Below are 20,543 nucleotides of genomic sequence, written 5' to 3'. Positions count from 1 at the left end.
GACACAATTGATGGAGTAGTTGTGATGATGTCAAAACGTGTTCTAACGAACAAATAAATAAAAGAACTCTTCAATTTTAGCGAGGTTGAAAACCTCATTATGGAGAATAGGAAGATAGAGACTAGATAATTTAGTCTTCCTTCGCCAAATCACCACCTTGGGAGGCCGTCGTATCGCTCACGAGCCATAGGAATCTGTCTATGCACCAAATTTGCCCTCAGGAACCACAAGAATCCACAAATAGGAGGGGAAATGGTCCAAAAAGTCCTAAACCTATTGCAATTTTGCCAATTCAGTCACAATCCTTTTAAATTAGCCAGATGGATTTATTTGGCAAAATGTGAAAGGGTTTATAAGTCCACTGGCAAAATTAAAAAGTTTAAGACTGAATTAATAAATGTGCAATAGGTTTAGGACTTCTTGGATAATTTTCCCACTAAAAGGAACAAAGTGAAAAACATAAAAGAAAGATGACAAGGGAGATATAGCAAGAATGAAACTTGATTCAATAACTCTATTGCGTTTAAATAAAGGTCCTGGGTATTTATAGTTGAGAGCCCAGAGTCCTTTGGGTAACCTAAAGAAGATATAACTTTTCAAAACTTATAAAATAGGCAACAATATTACATAGATTACTAATAAGGACAAAATAATCCTAAGAAATGTATTAGTCCTAATATTCTAATAGCATGAGATAATCTTAGAAGTCTCGAAATATTGGCCGGATCACAACTAGTTGCAATATACTATCCTCGAGGCCAATCTTCATCAAGCTCTTGGTTTTCATGCTATGGTCATAGATCAGCAACATTGAATGTGCCAGCAACGAGATAATTGTCCAAAAAGTTCCAAACTTATTGTATGATGATCAATTCAGTCCCAAATTTCAATTGTGTCAATTTAGCCATAAACCTTTTGACTATTTACCAATTTAACCTTAAATCTTTCAATTATGCAAATTTAATTGTATCCTTTTAACAATTTGTTAGTTTAGTCTTTTCGGCCAATTATCGAAATAATAGGTTAAGGCCTAAATAGACAAAATGTTAAAAAGCTTAGGACTAAATTGACACAATTAAAATAATTATAACTAAATTAACAAACTGTCAAAAGGTTTAGGATTAAATTAGTACAATTGAAAATTGTAGGATAGAATTGATTGCCGTATGATAAGTTTATGACTTTTTGGACGATTGTCCCCGCTAGAAACACGATGCTCTCCAGGAAGTTCAATTTTCTAGCCAATATCCTTAATGCACTCCAAACTAGAAAAGGACCATCCCCTCAAGGAGATAACCTAGCATGACAACCGGGTGAAAAATGAAAACACAAGATCACCTTCCTCGACGGCGATACTTGTCGATTTGCTTCGAAATTCTTCTCATTACTTCCTCTTGTAACTGTTTGATTTCCTTAGGGCCTTTCTTCAGCGTCTCCACTATATCGTCGCTTTGTGGGAGATGGTACAAGATCAAGAAGACTTAAATTGATGCTGTCCGAGCACAACTTCAAACGGTCCTTTTCTAGGGTAGACCGAATTACAATAGGAAAAACTCTGCTGGAGCTAATAACAAATCCCACTGCTGAACATGTTTTCCAAGAAAGGTTCTTAATAAATTGCCCAAAGTTCTGCTTTGTCCATCGGTACGAGGATGATTAGAGGAAGGAAATTGAATTCGAGTCGCCATCCTTTGCCATAATGTAGAAAAGTAACTCGTAAAGTTGACTTCATGATGAGAAGTTATTGTCTTTGGGATATCATGTAGGCGCAGTATTTTATAAAAATAAAGCTCGGGTAACATGCGACGCATCGGGAGTCTTACTATACGGTACAAAAATGAGCCATTTTAGAAAATTGATCAACCATATCCACGACTGGATCCTTGTGGCCGTTGAGTCTTTGGCAAACTGAAATAAGAAGAGCGACCAAAGAGAAGATCATCAAGCGCCACTGCCACCGACCAGTCAGCTGTTGATTTGCTTACCAAAACCAGGCGAACTCTGGTCTATAAGTGTGAGGATGGTCGAACCAAAGTACGCGCGTGTACATAGCGGACCGAGCTCCTTCGTACGCTTTCTCATCTGCTACACAACCTATGGAAGTCAATCAGGTTACCAATCATTCCTCGTCAATGTCTAGACGGCCACTGTACGAAGTGTTCCTGAGTTTCAGAGGGCCGAACACACGCAAGGACTTTGCGGATATCCTGTACACCATGTTGACTGATGTTGGGATTGACGTCTTTAGGGACGAGGAAGAGTTGGAGAGAGGCAAAGAAATCGTCCCCGAGCTGATGGCGGCAATCGTGCAGTCCAAGATATCAATCCCTGTAATCTCCGAGGACTTTGCGTCCAGCAAGAGCTGCCTCAGGGAATCGGTGCAAATGTTGAAGTGCGTGGACAACAACCAACACACCATCATCCCCATCTTCTACTACGTCGACCCGTCGGATGTACGCCACTGCAGCAGTTACTTCGCCAAGTCCTTTGAAGAGCACGAGAAGAGCTGCGACAACGACGGGCTCATTGACTCCTGGAAGTCTGCTCTCCAGCGGATTGGAAGGCTGAAGGGACACCATATACACCAAGCCAGTGAAGTGTAATTTCCACCACACCCTCTGGTTTGAGATCTCTTTTCTCATGCATCATTGACTAGTTTTGCGTTGATATCATCAACTAGGTTTAATATCATACCCAATTATGTATTAATTGTTATAACTATGACAACGGCTGCATCACGCACAAGTAGGTGTTCTTCCCTGTCCTTCTGATTCGATTTACATTTGGCAGGCCTTTTGGGAAGCTCCTAAAGCAAATTGTCCGCCAAGTTCAGCAGAAGCTGAACAAGGAGGACCTAGTTGTGCCGAAAGAGTTCGTTGGAGTCGAACCTCATGTGCAAGCCATAATGACGAAGCTGAATGTCGACTACCGCAATGGGAAAGCTGTTAAAATTGGGGACACACGTAGCAAGCTGTTACTAATATATGGAATCACTGGGGTGGGTAAGACGGTCCTGGCGAAATATGTTTATAATCAACTTTATCATCTGTTTGATGGCTGTAGCTTTCTTGGGGAGATCCAAGCCGAAATAGAACGTCGTGGCATATTGTCTGTGCAAAACCAACTAATTTCCGACCTCCATCATGGAAATGCCCGAGAGTATAATTCTGCTGACAAAGCTCTGATTCATATTCAGAACAGGTTTCGCCCCATGAAGGTCCTCCTCCTCCTTGATGATGTGTGTGATTATACACAGCTCAGCGCATTAGTCGGAGATCTCAATAGGCTTGGCCGGGGGAGCAGGGTCATTGTGACATCCCAGAATCCAAAAGTCCTTGAAGAGTACAATGACGCGGAGGGATTTTCCCTAGAACCTATGAGACAAGATGAAGCGCTGAAATTATTATGTAGGCATGCTTTTCGAAAGGATTCTCCCCCTGAGAAATTCAAGAATCTGTCAACAGGTATAGTTGCTGTTACTCACGGGCTTCCTTTGGCGCTCAATGTGGTTGGTTCGTATCTGCTTCTCACAAAATCAAAGAAGGCGTGGAACGAAATATTGACCGAATTGAAAGAAGCTCTTCATAGCGGAGTCCAAGCAGCCCTCTTGAAGACCTATATCAACCTTGATGTGAATGCACAGCAGATATTCCTTGATATAGCATGCTTTTTCATCGGAGAGGACAAGAAAATCCCCTCTTACATGTGGGATGACTTTAAGCGTTCTCCTTCTAATTCGATTCTAGCTCTTCGCACCTGGTCTCTGGTAGAAGTTGGACAGGGTAAAAAACTATGCATGCATAAAGTACTGAAGGACTTTGGCCGTGGAATTGTCAAGGGAGAAGACCCTGAACCTTGCAATCGCAGTAGGCTATGCAACCACGAAGAAGCACTGCATGTACTAACAACAGAGACGGTAACATCTGCCAACTCTGTGCCCCATTATTTCTTCGCCAACTCTGTGCCACATTATTTCTTCCTTAGATGCCAATCGATAATGTCATTGACTCTTTTCGTTCAATTATTCGCCAAGTTAATTTTGTTTATTAACAGGGTACTGCGAATGTTGAAGGCCTCAGGCTCGAGTTTGGTGATGGATCCGAAGGAGGTATCAGTTTTAATCACAATCAACTTAGTAATTTGGAGAACTTGAGGTTCCTCAAGCTGGATCGAGCCAATATTCAGGGAAACTTTGGGGATCGTCTTTCGAGTTTAAGGTGGCTTGATTGGGAAGGATGCGCTAAGAATTTTGACGATCAATCGCTAATTCTGAATTTGCAAAACCTGGTGATTCTTGATTTGTCGTGGAGTCAGGTTGACAGAGGCTGGGGAGGTTGGAAGCTGCTTGCGGAGGTGAGGAATGAATCCACTGTGCCCATACAAATTTTTTTTTCTCTCTTGACGACATGTTTGTCAGAACATTTAACCATCATATCCTCTTTATCTTGTAGGCAAAGAAACTTAAAGTCTTGAAACTAACTGGTTGTGCCCAACTGATTGCCACTCCGAAATTTCCTCTTTCAATGGAGCTGGAAAGACTTATTCTTGAAAGTTGCTCTAGACTAGTATTAGTCCATCTATCATCTGGTAATCTGGAGAAGTTGGTTTCTTTGAATATGAAGCAGTGCAGTCTCCTCCACCAATTGCCAGATTTGAGCCCCATGAGAGGCTTGGAAGAGCTAGTGATCGACGGAACTGCAATTGCTGAGATCAATTTCCGAGAAGGCTCCATGCGGAAGCTCAAAATTCTCAGTGCTCGTGATTGTAACCGCCTTCATCAAATATCCAGCTCGTTCAGGTACTTAGAGTCTCTAAAATACCTCGCTCTTGACGGCTCTGCAATCCGGACCCTCCATAAGTCCATCAGATTGCTGAAGCGACCGAAGACACTGTCTCTGAAGAACTGCCGGAGGCTATCCGATCTTCCAGATGGAATTGGGAAGCTCAGGTCACTGCAATTCCTGGATGTATCCGACACCGACATTAAGACGTTACCAAAGTCGATCGAGCATTTGACAGCCATGAAAGTGCTTAGGATGAGGCGTACTTTCATACAGAAGTTCCCTGAAGCTATATTGAACCTGGAGAAGCTGGAAGAGATAGATTTCTCATTATGCCCAAGTTTAAAGGGGGAAATCCCCTTTAACATTTGGAGATTGTCGTCTTTGGCAATCCTGAAACTGTCCGCCACTCAGATTTCTAGCTTGCCCGCAACTATTTCCTGCCTTTCTCGTCTCCGGGAACTCCACATCGGCAGATGCTACAACATTCGGAGTTTACCCAACAAGTTGCCCTTTAGTTTGATTATTAGAGATGATAATTAGATTCTAGACAAAATTTTTGAGAGACTCTATGTGCTTTTTTGTAAGGACCCTGTTGGGGTTATTTTATATCGATTGTGAAAGGGACTGGTGGCTGATTTATAAGTATAAGAGAAAACCCCATCATTTGAGCTAATTTTTGAGATGAGAGAGATCCAAAACCATCCAACATTATTATCAGAGTCCAGGCCCAGGGTGGTGGAAGGGAAGGGTGCTCTTCAGTCGACGGTTGCCTCTGACGCCCTCGTCATCACTTGTATCCTCAGTAACTGGGTCTTCGCTTGAGGAAATGATTGGCTAGCGTTTGTTTCTTTCATTAATTTTTGCTGATTTTTTTTTTTCTAAATTCTTGTTGAGCTATTCAAGCTAGAGGAAATACATATGATATGTCTTTCTCCGTAAATTCTGAGATTATAGAAAGTCTATTTGAATACGATTTTTGAGTTGGGAGATCAAGAACGAAAGAAGCTTTGTTATTTCTTTTTGAGTTAGTTGGCCGACCTGGGATAAAAGACAATTAATAAAAATCCTAATGATTCATTGATAAAAGACAATTAATGAAAATTCTAATGATTTATTAAGATACATAAGATCTTCTTCTATACTCATATCGAAAAGAATGGGAACAATGTTATGTGTAGAAGAGAAACGAAAAAAAATTCTCTTAGATACTTAAAGAATTGTGGTTTGAAGTCTATACTCCAACGAAAGAAAGACCCATTGTGAAACCGTTATAAAGTGGTTCTAAAATAATGAGGATTTATGAAAATAAATCAAACATTACAAAGCCATTATAATGCCGTTATAAAGCCATTAGGAAATCGTTATAAAGCCATTACAAAGCCATTACAAAGTGATGGCTTTCATGATGGTTATAACTATCAAAATCATTTTTGTCAAATATTTCAAAAGGGCTAAAATATCCATCATTCCCCCACATATTTCAAAAAATTTTGAGAAGTAAAAATAGAATAGTGATGGGTTATTGGAGCGTAATGCATCGTAACTAGTGTTTGTTAGCCTATAAACCAGCCTTAGAAAAAATGAAATATTATTCATGAAATCATTGGTGAAGTTTGAAACTTCTATGAACCAAGAATTCTTTTTTGTGAATTATAACTTTTACCAATCATATTATACTCTCACAAGAATCGTTGTTCAATGTGGTTTTGCGCTAATAGGCCATGCGTATGCTTGGTTTATTCATAAATGATTTAGAGAATATCGCCAATAATTTTAATAGGAGTGGCCCCACTCCACACTTACATAGGTGATTCATTCAAGTGTATTTTGTAGCTTAATACACCACTTATAACAGTTTCGAAATTATTAAGAGCTTAGCTAAGCCTGTCACGCCCCAACTCTTGAGTTCACGACATCCCCACCAATTCGCCATAGGTCACACAAGATAACGTCTCGGGTAGGCTATCGACCTTCGCACTTACAAGACACGCGGAAACGTGAACTCTCCAATCAACAAACAACATGGGATAGTAAAGTAGGAAATAGACACGAAAGTCATTCACAAAAGACAATTTCATTTCATAAGTCAAAGCAGATGAGTTTTGACCCTATTGAGCTATAGAAGACATAAACAACCACATTCTTTAGGGTGGCTCACTAAGACCTCAAAAAGAAATACGGTCCGGTAAGGTTAAGCTCTCATCTACTCCCAAAAACTGCTCTAACAACCAGGCCCTAACCTCCACGGGTTCCATCACTCGGGACCCGAAAAAGGGTTAACAACGACGGGGTGAGAAATAAATCTCGGTGAGTCAACGCCTAAGCCCGGTTAGGGCGTTGAGTGGCTCGGACATCCTAGCAAACAGCCGTATCATCCAAAAGCAAATATTTCAACCACATGCAAACTTACCGGTCTTACGCCACGCATAATGCAATGCTTGACTCCAATCAACAGTTATGACAGAAAAACAATTGGCAAGGCATCACATCAACTTGCATGCAGAGAACACCACACGAAGTCCATTTATTAATCGGTGACCCACGCGACGGGCGTGGTCAGCGCACACGATTGGTGTGGCCCCAACACTACGACCGGTAGGACTAGACATCGTCCCTTACTTCCGGCGACGGCGACCGAAAGCTATGTATCCGGTCCGACCGGCACGGCATAGCAGATGAGCATTCCAAAAAGGAGTTTCGGTCGGTCACAAGCTGCGACCGGCATCCGACAATTCGTGTGATCCGTACGACTAGCACATGCACGAATTGACGTGCTTCTGATAAGTCGTGTGGTTCCGCACGACCGGCAAGTTACAAACTTGTCAAGTTCCCGTACAACCGGCACGGTTTAATCTCATCATAGGACCACTAAGGCACATCCGACAACCAACCAATTTTTATCTTTTACTTTTAGTCGGATGCTCATGCGGACGTGCTCAAAGACTCGGCCCACGGTCATTTACATGCTAAAATATGCAATTTAATTCCGTATGTGATCATATGAATGCACAATATTATCCACACGGCTTTATATTTGAAACAGGGTGCCCGACACCCAAAACCGCTCGCACAACAAGCAACAGTCAACATCAAGCCTTCGATCAAACATTCAATCACCACGGATTAATTAACACGATTAATAATCTCAACGATAATTATTAATCCAATTTCAGCCAATTAAAAGTCGCACGCTCGGCTCTGACCTATCGCTCGCTCGCGATCAAACATCGGCAATCACTGCCCAAACAATCGATCCAGTCTACACAACAATTAGCCACAGGCGAATTAACTAGTCAAACCATCTTAAATAATTGTGGTCATATATCTTAAACCCAAGTTCTATCTAATCCGACCACAATTAATCTACCTAAACATCCTAAATTGCTAATTACGCTAATTAACTATTACTGAGCGCAATTAGCGCCCTAATCGGGGTTTAGGAGTTTAACTCACAATAAAATTAGCTCGGGCACTAGACTTTCGGATTGAGAGAACACTGTTCACGGTCGGGGGCTACTGTTCACGATCACTATTCGTCGGCACTGTTCTCCGGCATTGTTCATGATTGCTGTTCATCGACACCATTCATGGTACTATTCACTGCATCGTTCACCGAACAGTAATTTCTGCGAAACGGCTCGGATCCGAGTCGGATAGGCGTCGGGGACCCGAGCTCGCAACCGAGAAGGTTGAGGGTGGCGTCGGGACTCGACCGAGGTACCGGATTTGGGGCTTTCGGCGGCCGAGATGTGCGGTGGGGGGTCTCGGGGGCTGTTGGGACCGAGGCGGAAAGGAGGGGGTGAGGTCGAAGGGGCCACGGGGTGGACTTGCTCGGGACAGCGGCTGGCGGGCTCCGGGTGCGGCGACAGTGGAGGTAGAGTAGCGGCCGAGCGACGGACGAGCAGTGAGGTGGAGGGGTCGACGGGCCGAGCCGGAAGTCGCGTCCGCGAGGCGGCGAGGCGCGGCGGCGATTGACTAGCGACGGGCCGACGAGCCGGGCAGAGAAGGCGAGCGAGGCGAAGCTGTGGTGGTGGCTGGCCGGCGAAGTCGGGCGAAGGGGCTGGTCGCTCAAAATAAAAAGAAGAAGGTGAGGGGGATCATGGAAGGAGATGATGAACGGGAGGGAAAAAAAGGGGAGGGGACGTCTGGGGTCCGTATGGTAACACTCCCTGGAAAGTGTTTCTGTTCCGAAAGTGTTCCCGGAACACTTTCGAAACAAAAACGCGTATGATAAAAAAATGTTCCAAAAGTGTTCCGGAGAACATTTTTGAAAAAAAGAACACTTTTGAAGCAAAATTAAGGAACAAAAAAAACTTGTTTCATGTTCTTCGGAACACTTTTTGGAAACAACTCGAGGGCGAATTTGTCAAGCCACCACGGCCCACCATCGTCCGCGAGGAGTTGACGCGGCCGCCTGCCGCCGGTCGCTCACCACCCGCCGCCACCGCCGGACGCCGGCAGCCGCTGCCGCCGGTCGCCCCGTCGCCGCCGCCGCCGCTGGTCGCCCGTCACCGCCCGCTGGTAGCCCATCGCTGCTGCCGATCGCCGCCCTCCACCCTTGTCGGCCGCCGGTTGCCGGTTTCAAATCCTTCCTTTTGGTTAAAAAAGTATTTTTTTTTTTACTTGCCAAACACGTTTCTGTTCTTGAAAATTGTAACCGGGAACGAAAACACAAAAAAATATTTCTGTTCTAAATATGTTCCCGGGAACAGGAACGTTATCATACGGACCCCTGGTCGCGAGCCGCCGGGGGTGGGGGGGGAGGAGGAAGAGGGGAGAGGAGAGAGAAGATGAGTGATGGGCAGTGATGTGAAAGCTGGTGGGGCCCACTTGGAGGTTTTGAATTATTTTGGACTTTAGTGAATAATTGGAGGGCACAAAAGTCAAATGATAAATCGGGACAGAATGTATTTTTGGCTCAATGCTGACCGAGAATAAAATTCGGATTTTCATGGGTTTGGCTCGGTCCGGAAGTAGGCTCGAGCGCGAAGATTTCAATCCTAATTCGCAACGACTAAGATTATCGAAATCTAATCTAAACCTAACGATAACTCGAAAATCGTTTAAATAATTGTCATTTATGTTCTTACGATCCAAAATTTTGTACCGACTGAAATTCAATTTTTATCATTTTTATTGAATTCGGGCACTCTACGGACAACGAATTTTCAGGGCGTCACAAAGCCTCTTTTTCTTTGTAGTCTTGCACTATTCTCACCTTAGGAAGGACACAAATTTTAATAGTGCATCACTATATCAAAACCGAGTTTACTACCCTCTTTCACTTGGCCACAATATGGGTTGGGAATGACCATATCATTTACGTTATCAAATTATCTGCTTCAAACAAGTAAACTTTTGATTTAGCAGGATGATAATTTCCCCCCACAATTTTTGTTTGGCTGATTTTCAAGTCATAGCAATCCCACCATTGGTGAACACATATCCACTTTGAATCTAGATTCAGTTAGCATTATTGTCTCCTTTTTGCTACAACGGAAAATCTACTATGCGGGATGCCATAGTTTATGGTTTCCCGAATAACATGAAAATCCAATAGAAATATTTGGCGAAGTAGTAACATGATTTCACTCGAATTCACCCGACGTGAATATATTTGCCGATATTACAAAAGTAACATCCAAACGAGACTAAACCATCATTAGTTGAACAAAAATATATATGGACAGCAAGCATGAACACCTTCAAACAAATTCAAATCATGGACAACTCATATTATCATGAATCTAACCAATTGAAGGCATGAAAGCGATTGAGACAAGGTATTCCGCAAGTTTCAAGCACGCACAAGATTTATAGCCATGACTCCACCGTCTTCTGAACATGTACAGCAACAACAGGCAGGAATCTAGTATATTCGAACCATGTACATCACTATTTAATCCAAAGGAGAGTAGCCCGAAGCTTTGAGGATCAACTAGATGCAATCTATGACCGTGATTCTCTTTATCAATCATTACATCGAACTTGAACGAAATCATTTGACATGAACGACGAGTGTCTTGTTCATGCAAGTCACGGTTCTAACTGAGATAAATACATGTTTCATTTTCCTTTTAATCCCAATTCAAAATGGAATTGCTAGAGAACCATCAGTACGAATGCAATTACCGTATCATTAAAAAAAAAAGGGGAGAGAACAATTTTACTATAGCCAGTGCTCCTAAACCGATTCATTATCACTTCATATCTTCACTCAAAATTGGCTGTTCGCAATTAATAAAAAATTGGGTTATTAACTGACCTCATGACTGCACATCTAATTAAAAACAAATTTTAATAGCAGCACAGGAAGAGCTAAGGACCAATGGAAACTATTTTCAGTAACACAGACAGCAAATCATTAAGCGCCCCAATTTCCAGTCCTATACATGGTTACTAAAAGTCATCATGAACTTGAGAGAGAAAACACCTACAAACGTCCAACTTACCCTCGAGAAAACAAACATATGTATCGAAGCCCCAAATTACAATTTTACGGTTTTACCTTCCACTCAATAACCTTACCGAAAAGACCAAAAACTCTTTTGTGCCGATGCTTAGTAATGTCCCATGAATATGCAATACTTGTCTTTCGCCATCTTCGAGTTCTCATTCAATTCCAAAAGCGTGGTAGCAATAACAATTCCAGTTTGAGAATTTATAAGGTAATTGTCCTTAAGATTGTTGGAAAAATATTAGAAAATATAAGAAAAAATAACAATTGATGGAAATCTATTTGGAAAGATGAGAAAAGTAAGATAAATTAGACGGTGGAACAAGAAAAGAGAGAGAGAGAGAGAGAGAGAGAGAGAGAGAGAGAGAGAGAGAGAGAGAGATGGTCTTGGTCTATAACAATAAACAAAGGAGTGGACAAAATGTGGGAGACAAGAGGGAAACGTGGTCGCGAATCAAGGGGAGAAAAAGGAGAGAGAGAGAGGGGGGAAGAGGAAGAAAAGGAATAGGAAATAAAGAGAGTGAAATCACAATGCACACAACACAAGGAAACATTATAACAACGAAAATAACAAATGAAAAAAATCATTATACTATAAGAATTGTCAATCTCTTGATTTTAGTATGCTGAAAAATTCACTCATGATTTTGATTGATGTCGATGCATCAACCCCTTAATTGCGTGTTTTAGCATGCATTAGTGTGCCATTCCCTTAATTGCGTAGCACTAAGTCATATTGTGTAAGACAATTCCAATCAAACTGCCCAGCAACGACATTCAAGCGATAAAGAATCTTTCAAAGGAAATTAGAGCACAACCCCTCACATATGTCCTGAGTCTAGAGAGAACCCAAATTGCTCCTTATTAGTGAGATATTCATAAATTTGACCATTTTATGGAACTAAAATTAGTCATAGTGGTTAATTATGAGCAGCTTATATATTGAGCAGGTGAGGACATCGATGGGCAACGAAGAAGCTCCAGTCATTTTTCGATGGAGTAGTTAATTATTTGTCTTTTGGGGAAAAATGGGTGACCAGTCTCAGCGACTGCAATGACTGAGAATAATAAACGACCGGCACCAACTGCAAGTCAAGACCACTGCTGGTCAACGTCCAGGTCGTTCAAGATTTAGGACTGAAAACTTTCGTTCTCTTTTTATAGCGTTCTGGTACTTGGAAGCTTTGCTCCTTCTTCCCTCCAGAAAAAGAGAGAGAGAGAGAGAGAGAGAGAGAGAGAGAGAGAGAGAGAAACAAACAGATTCAGGCAATACCCTCCAATTCTCGACCATGGACGTTACCAATGATTCACCATCCCCGTTACCCGCTTCGTCTGTGCGACCACGGTACGAAGTGGTCTTGAGCTTTAGAGGAGCGAATTCGCGCAGGCAGCACTTCGGGAATCGCCTTGTTGCCGGCTTTAGAGATGCGCGCTCGAGCACACATCCCATGAAGGATTTCGTGAATAGCCTTCTCACCGGCTTTAGAGGAGCGGATACGAAAAGGCATTTAGCGAATCGCCTCTTCGCCGGCTTGACCGATGCCGGGATAAGAGTGTTCAAAGACAAAAAGGAGCCCAAGGCAGATAAGGAAATAGACCCCGCCCTGGTGGAAGCGATTGGACAGTCGAAGATCTCGATACCGATCATCTCGCCGGAGTACGTTGCCAGCAAGAGCTGCCTCATGGGCCTGGCCAAGATGTTGGATTGCAGGGGCACCAAGAACCTTGCCATCATTCCCATTTTCTATGGCATCAACCCCTCCGACATTGGCTCCGGGGATCACCAGATCGATAGCACGCTACTCGACTCCTGGAAGTCCGTCCTCCATGATATTGGACATTTGAAGAGATATTGTCTTGACCACGCAAGCGACCAGTAACTCTACTCCACTTTCCTTTTGCTTGTATCTCCTTACAAATTCCAGTGTGCAGTGACTGATGTTGAATTGTGAAGTTGTTGTAGATTATCTTGTTCAATAATGGAGCATTTGAGACTTTATGAGCACCCGATTAGTTTCTGGCCGGTCCAGAACGCACACTGGTCTATGCTTTGCTCCATATGAAAGTGCGATTGTGATTTCTTCAAAACATTGTCCTTAATTTGATTGTAGCAGCAAATGTTGTAGGAGAACCAGTCACTTATTGTATTGAAATAGGACGTTTGGATGACTACTCAAGTCCTTAGAGACAACAACCTCGTGTGGTTACTGGGTCCGACATAAAAATAGACGACCCGAATCATGATCAGAACTCATGTGGAGCATACGCTATCCCACAAATTTATACAGACTCTTAATTCTTTATTCATTGATTCTGTTCGTCATAGTTGTACGGGACTTTTTTTCTTACGTTGCCTTGTCTTCGTGGGTCGCTAATTGGTTATAACTCGAGTAGTCTTCTTTCTTGTTATTTCTTTCTTTACTTTCTCATGGTAGCACAGTGTTTTCATTGACTCAATTTTCATTGTCAGGGATGGCAGGCTCATTTCCGAGCTTGTCTCCTATGTGACTAGGCTGCTGAAGGAAGCTGAACTCGTTGGTACTTCCATGCTAGTTGGACTTGAGAATCAATTTGTTAACATGATGCCAAGCCTTGATGTCGACTATCACAACAAACAAGTGGTTGAAATACGCGGCAACAAGGTCCGAATGGTCGGAATACATGGCATTGGGGGGATTGGGAAAACGACTCTTGCAAAGTTCGTTTACAACCAACTATATCCTCTGTTTGAAGGCTGTAGCTTTCTGGGAAACATCCGAGAGATATCGAAAACCAAGCCCCTGGAGAATCTGCAAAGCCAACTGGTTTCTGACCTGCTAAACCAAGAACCCATAAGCTTGGGTTCCTTAGAAGAAGGTATTTACTACATCAAACATAGGTTTCGCATTATGAGAGTTCTCATTGTGCTCGATGATGTCGATGAGAGGCATCAACTCGAAGCATTTGCTGGGAATCTAAACTGGTTTGGTTCGAGAAGCAGGGTCATTGTAACCACCAGAAATGCCGGTCTTCTCAATATCCCTAAAGTGTTTAAAACTTACGAAGTTGAGCCTATGGATTCTGATCAAGGCTTCCGTCTTTTCTGTCAACATGCTTTTGGGGGAAGTTCTCCCCATGAAGGCTATGGTCGTCTGTCCAGGAAAATTGTTTCCAAAACTGCAGGGCTTCCTATAGCAATTGAGGTTGTAGGATCATATCTGTACAGACAAAACAAAAGAAAATGGAATGAGACGTTAAAGAAACTGAAGAAAGAGCGAGTTGATACCGTCCACCGAATATTGATGACTAGCTATGAAGCTCTAGATCAAGGGACAAAGGATATATTTCTCGATATAGCTTGTTTCTTTATAGGAAAGGACAAGACAAATCCCTTCTACATGTGGGAAGACTGCGGTTTTTATCCTAGTAGTGGTATCGAGAGTCTCCTTCTCAAGTCTCTGGTGAAGATCGAAGAGAATAACAAGCTCTCGGTTTATAATCCATTAAGAGACCTTGGTCGAGCAATTGTCTGCAAGGAAGACCCCGCGAACCCCGGGAGGCGCAGCAGGGTGTGGAATCACAAGGAAGCCCTCGATACCTTAAGGAGCAAAGAGGTAAAATATCCTTGATTTTGAATTCCATCTATGCCATACTTCCTTGCTGACTCTAAACACTAGAACTTAGGGGTAAGCATCGTTCTAGGGCGGAATCGGGAACCGCAGTCCGGTTCCGGATTCCAAGGTATGTAGGGTAGGTTCTAGGTTCCAAAAATTGAGGAATCTGTTTCGACAGGTAGGTTTTAGGTTCCACTCACCGGAACTTGGATCCTAAAATAATTTTTTGTGTTTTTCTTGATATGTCTTCACACGATCCTACAATGTTCCATGGTATCCGATGATGAATATATAATCTGGAGCCAAACAAATTTTTAGGTTCAATGTTCCAAAAAATGAGGAACTTGTTCCAATGGGTTGGTTTCAGATTATAAATGTAACTTGTACGGAACCCGAAACTGCTCACCTTTACTTTTCCTTAGCAGTTGCAGCATTCACTCTCATTTTGCTTAATTAAAAATGAAAAAAGAAAAGAAATTGGCAGGCTCCCGATCATCCTGGAACCAACCCTAGAACCGGTGAAAGAGGTTCTAAAAAATAAGAAACCTATTTTGATTGGTAGGTTCCGGGTTCCAGGTTCCAGGTTTCGGGTGGAACTTGTAAGGAATCTAGAACCGCTTACCCCCACTAGAACTCACTTTTCTTCTTTGAATATACAGGGACCGAAAATGGTTCAAGCCCTCTGTCTCAAGTTCAACAATGGTTCAGACAATACTTTCACTCGTGAAGAATTTGAAAGCCTGTCCAAGCTGAGGTTCCTCAAATTGGACAAGGCAAACATCGGGGGAAATTTCATGGATCTACTTTCCAATTTAAGGTGGCTCAACTGGCGAGGGTGCCCGGCAACCTTTGAAGCTGTGAACTTGCATCTGAAGAACTTGGTGATTCTTGATTTATCGGGGAGCAAGGTCAATCAAGACTGGGGATGGAGTCGAATCCAGGTGACATGGAAATATTTCATTTCCTTCGACTCATCACCGGGAATTAGCTTTTCCTGAAATCTTTTCTATTTTGGATTGCAGATGCCACGATTGAAAGTTTTGAACCTCACAGGGTGTGATGAAATGCTGATAACTCCCAACTTCTCCGGTTACCCGCTGTTGGAGATGTTGATTCTTGAAGGCTGCTCTCAATTGGTCAAGATAGATCCTTCAGTTTGTCGTCTACGATCCTTGGTTTCCTTGAATGTGAGATCCTGCAGCAATCTCAGTATGTTGCCACAGGGAATCGGTGATATGGAATCACTGAAAGAGCTTCTCATAGATGGTACCTCCATACACGAAATCCCTGAATCGATAGCTCGTTTGAAGAAACTCGAAACTCTTGGTGCCTCCAATTGCTACTCACTAATTAAGCTGCCCTTGTCCATTCGTTTAGAAGCTCTTTCGATGCTCTTACTGGACAATGCGAAGATCTTTGAACTCCCTGATTCAATCGGAAGTTTGGTGAAACTTAAACGGCTGTCGTTGAGGGACTGCCAAGAGATAGAGAAACTGCCAGATTCTATCGGCAAATTAGGATACTCATTGGTGGAGTTGGACTTATCGGGTACGCTTATTTTGGAACTGCCCGACTCCATGAGTGACCTGCGGCTACTGAGAGTTCTTAAGATGGAGCGTTGTCATGTGAGAAACTTTCCTAGTGCCATTGGCAAGCTAAGGAAGCTGGAAGAGATCCATGCCTCCCACTGTAGGAGTTTGGAGGGAAGCGTTCCTAGTAACATTGAGAATCTACAATTCCTGAAAATTTTGAGGCTAGGATATACTGGTGTTTCGAGCCTACCAGAGTCAATCCAGTTGCTAAGCCATCTCCAGACCCTCGATTTACTTGCTTGCGACAACCTTGAAACATTGCCTCTGCTTCCCTCCAGTTTGACTCGTCTGCAATTAAGTTCAAAGAAGATGAGCTTAATCCCAGATATTGAGAATTTAGTTGAATTGGAAGACTTGACCTTAGGCCATGAAAATCCCAAGAAGCTTCCTCCTTCATCGCAGTCTCCTTGGACAGTAAGGTTTCCGAAGCTCAAGAGCTTAGAGTTGTCTCATTCCCAAATCGTTACATTGCGATTTGAGTACAGTTCTGAATGCAATCCTCAGCTCAAGAAAGTCGTCCTGACGGGCGCAAATCTTCAAGGAGTATCGGGGCTTCCCTCATCATTGTCTGTCCTGTCAATCCACGGTTGTTTGTCGCTGAAGAGTTTGCCGACGGTTCACAACTTGAATAACATGTTGGAGCTGGAGCTCTTGAACTCGGCTGTCGAAGAGATTGAAGGGCTCGGATGGCTGACTAGCCTAGAGATCTTGGTCGTGTCATATTGCCCGATAGTACATCTCAAAGGCCTTTCCAAATTGAAATCATTGAAGAGATTGTCTCTCAACAACTGCAATTCCCTCAACAAGTTACCCAACATATCCAACCTCACCATGTTGAAAGCCCTGGAAATCCATGGGTGCCCAAAGATCCAGGATTTCGAAGGCCTCGAGAAATTGACATCCTTGGAGGAGCTGCACGTGACTGACTATGAGGCTAAAAGATCATCAAGAGTAACAGATGCCCAGCAGAGAATCAGGAAACGTTGGAGTACATCCCCATGAGTTTGATCATGTGGTCACATGAAGTGTTTGATTCGCGGCCTTCTCTGAGGTTTATGGCGATTGAGTTTCGACAGATTCTAAAATAAGTGCACGCCATTCCTCTCTTCTATCATGTAGTGTTTCATATTCTGGTACGGCAATCATTGGGCGTGCCACATTCGTGTCTTACACTTGTCTGAGGTTAGTTGGCTCCTAAATTTTGACTATTTTCCCTTTTATCATTTATTACATAAGAAAATTAGGGATCAATTCTAAACCCCTAAATAGATATATCATTTATACTGCATCTAAGTTACAGGATCTTCTTCTGTCACTCCTATGGCTTAGCGCGCATGAGGATTTTTCCTCATCAGTGGCGCCAACATACTGTGGACCGCGCACGCAAAGTCCTTGTCTTGATTAGTGCTAGTTGAGATTGATGGGATCATGGAAGTAATCAAGTTTGAAATTGACACCGCGATTTGAAGATAAACGATCGAGGAGATTCTGATTGCGAACATGAGCAGGCTACCAAATCGACGAAGATTGGAGCCAGTGGTGATTGAAAAGATCTGAGCGGGTAAATTCTCGGCAATGTGGGAAGATACAAACTGCAAAAGCACCTGTGTTGCTGCCACATGCCTGTTGCAAGAGTACGTCTGTTGTTTATGTTCGTTGACATCTAAATTTTGACAGTTTCATTTAGCCATTTCATTGCGTAAGAGAATTAAGATACCCGAACAAAAATCATGAATAAGGTACTATTATTTTGCATTAACTAGTTTGCGTCAACTTCAAGCACGCTGCAGGGACGACTTTTGGAGAGCCACAATTCAAGAGACAAAGTCCAATCATAAGCGTGGGTTCGGATGGACAGAAGAAGCTAAAGATAGTTGGCGAAAAGGGGAGCAAAAGAGATTTAAATACTATGATTCACTCGGAGGGATCTCGACATTTACTGGAGGCACACAGTTTGAGCAGAAGATCAGGGAGATACGTGAAGTTTCAACACCTCGCACAGAAACATTAAGCGGTAGAAGACAAAGAAGATATGGCTAAACGGGATCTACAATTCATCAATTACGAAGAGTCTTCATGAAAGACGAGATGGGAAGGTTGCACACGTTGCAAGTTTGGCAAAGCTTTCTCCAGTCTTGGGAAAAGTGTACAAAAGAAAAAAAAATCTATTACATTAGTGCTAATTCAGTTTTGAAAAAAGTGACCCGCCACTTGCAAATAGAAAAGGGAAAGAAAAACAAGCATAAAAATCATTAGAAGAATTATTAAAAAATGTCTATATCAGCGCCGCCCGTGTCATGTGAGATGGCTGTCACGGCCTATTTTTTCTTAACATGACCGAAAGATCGTTAAAATGTTTAGGGATATTGCCCAAAAGGCGAGCCAAATGGCCTATCATATAGGCGCGGCCTTTCTTGAGCCTGTATATCACGTGACGTTAGATTTTGTTTTAAAATAGTAAACCTAAATAATTAATTAGGAATCAACATTAGCCTATTCATCTTGATCCCTACGTAACCAAAGATTCTAAAGTCAGGGGCTTATTTATGCTAATTATCTAATTAGCGCCATTTCGATACCTAACTAGTGGGTTGTTCGCTCCAATGATCATGCATTCTTGGTAGCCATTCAATCAATGATTTATGCAAGTGGAAGTTGAATCTTAATTCGCATCACATAAGGACGAAACTAGAAAACATAGCACCTCATTCAATTAAGACATAATAACAATTAATTACATACTTCAACTTACATCTAATGCCATACACTGCATAAAAACTATCGTCCCCCTTGCCGCGGGGTGATCTAGCCTATGCTTGGAGGAAGGTACAGAAAGGTTCCTAAACCCTTCTAATAGGCAGCTTCATACGCATTAAAAATGTGCTTAATACATAAAACACTAAAACATCGTGCGCGCGCACACATATATGTATATCCTCTTAGTATTCCTGCTACCTAATGCTCCACCACCTCCTTAGGATCACTACACTCCTCTGGTTCGCCATTGCTACCTCCATCATCACCGTCATTAGTAAAGTGTAATGGTCCCAACACCCGATCGCCGTATCTAACGTACCAAGTGATAAGACTAAACGGGACAATAGGTATATGTCCTACATCAACCAACAAAACAGACATGTATTTAACGAACACAGAGGTGGACCAATGAAGAACGACATCTTCGATCTATGCCTCAAAGCAAACAGGGGCTCCATACCGGCGATAGGGTGGTATGTCCATAGCTAAGGATTTGAAAATGTCAGAAAGAATGAGCTACAGCCCAGCAAGATAAAACATCTAAACATTACATTTGATGGTCCACATGCAACTCAATCAAGAATTTATTCAGGACAAATAGCTCCAATTAACAAGCAAGTTCACACTATGACAATCACAAGCACAAATCAATCATTTCCACACCATAGACATCATATGGCACACGACAGATGCTATGTACTCACAAGTGCACACAATTAAAGATCTTGTTTCATTTAGCATTTCGTGATTCATCCTTTTTCCATTGCCAAGGCACATGGATTAGTCAGAACATAGTCCGGTCCGTGTAAGGCGTTGCCACGACACACGGTTACTGCTGGCATCACATATGCTTGGTCCGAGCAAGGCGTGCTAAGACCTATGGATTCCCACTGGACATCCGCGTAAGGCACTTCCAAGACTTACACATTTGGGTTTCTCAACTCCTGAGGTATCCTTGATCACACAACAGGGGCATCACAGGCACACAACAAGGGCATCCCAAACACATGGGGCATCATCGGGACGCTAGCCGATGGATACAATTCTCATCTCTTAATTACACACTCTTGCATATAGTTTCTTTTATGCTATGCTATGTAGACACTCCACATCATTACTCAAAAGAGTTCACAATAGCTCAGCATGTACATAGGTCGATTCTACATAGATATTCTACACATTGTTCACTCGAGCACCACAATTCAACACAAAATTAACCACTGGGCAGATTTAGGCCCAATCTGTTGACATCAATTAAAATTACCAAATAAATTCGTAAAATCGTAAAAATTCACAAATTAACAAATTAGAGCATGACGAATAACTTTCGTTACATACTTGTTCTCATTTGACCTACTAA

General features: G+C 42.5%; 2 protein-coding genes across 2 annotated transcripts; both read left to right on the top strand.

Annotated features, from left to right (window-relative positions):
* Positions 1–2,132: 2,132 nt before the first annotated feature.
* On the top strand, positions 2,133–5,324 carry LOC115752442 (disease resistance protein L6-like). The gene is made up of 4 exons (XM_048276227.1): positions 2,133–2,599; positions 2,791–3,916; positions 4,054–4,353; positions 4,452–5,324. The coding sequence occupies exons 1-4, from the start codon at positions 2,133–2,135 to the stop codon at positions 5,322–5,324; spliced, it is 2,766 nt and encodes a 921-aa protein (XP_048132184.1).
* Positions 5,325–12,530: 7,206 nt separating this feature from the next.
* LOC115752440 (disease resistance protein RPV1-like) lies at positions 12,531–17,428 on the top strand. Its single transcript, XM_030690623.2, has 4 exons — positions 12,531–13,117; positions 13,712–14,834; positions 15,494–15,775; positions 15,857–17,428. Exons 1-4 carry the CDS (start codon positions 12,531–12,533, stop codon positions 17,426–17,428), a joined length of 3,564 nt encoding a protein of 1,187 aa, XP_030546483.1.
* Positions 17,429–20,543: the final 3,115 nt, after the last annotated feature.

The sequence above is a fragment of the Rhodamnia argentea genome, chromosome 3 (assembly GCF_020921035.1).
Source record: "Rhodamnia argentea isolate NSW1041297 chromosome 3, ASM2092103v1, whole genome shotgun sequence".
Classification (NCBI taxonomy): domain Eukaryota; kingdom Viridiplantae; phylum Streptophyta; class Magnoliopsida; order Myrtales; family Myrtaceae; genus Rhodamnia; species Rhodamnia argentea.
The sequence above is the reverse complement of the archived record's forward strand: the minus strand, read 5'-3'. Positions and strand labels throughout refer to the sequence as shown.

What these genes read in the sequence shown, in the direction of transcription:
- LOC115752442 (XM_048276227.1), top strand. Translation starts at nt 2,133, where the DNA reads ATGTCTAGACGGCCACTGTACGAAGTGTTCCTGAGTTTCAGAGGGCCG. An exon ending in ATACACCAAGCCAGTGAAGT is followed by an intron (nt 2,600 to 2,790) that starts GTAATTTCCACC and finishes TACATTTGGCAG; the next exon opens with GCCTTTTGGGAAGCTCCTAA. An exon ending in GTTGGAAGCTGCTTGCGGAG is followed by an intron (nt 4,354 to 4,451) that starts GTGAGGAATGAA and finishes TTTATCTTGTAG; the next exon opens with GCAAAGAAACTTAAAGTCTT.
- LOC115752440 (XM_030690623.2), top strand. Translation starts at nt 12,531, where the DNA reads ATGGACGTTACCAATGATTCACCATCCCCGTTACCCGCTTCGTCTGTG. An exon ending in CTTGACCACGCAAGCGACCA is followed by an intron (nt 13,118 to 13,711) that starts GTAACTCTACTC and finishes TTTCATTGTCAG; the next exon opens with GGATGGCAGGCTCATTTCCG. An exon ending in GGGGATGGAGTCGAATCCAG is followed by an intron (nt 15,776 to 15,856) that starts GTGACATGGAAA and finishes TTTGGATTGCAG; the next exon opens with ATGCCACGATTGAAAGTTTT.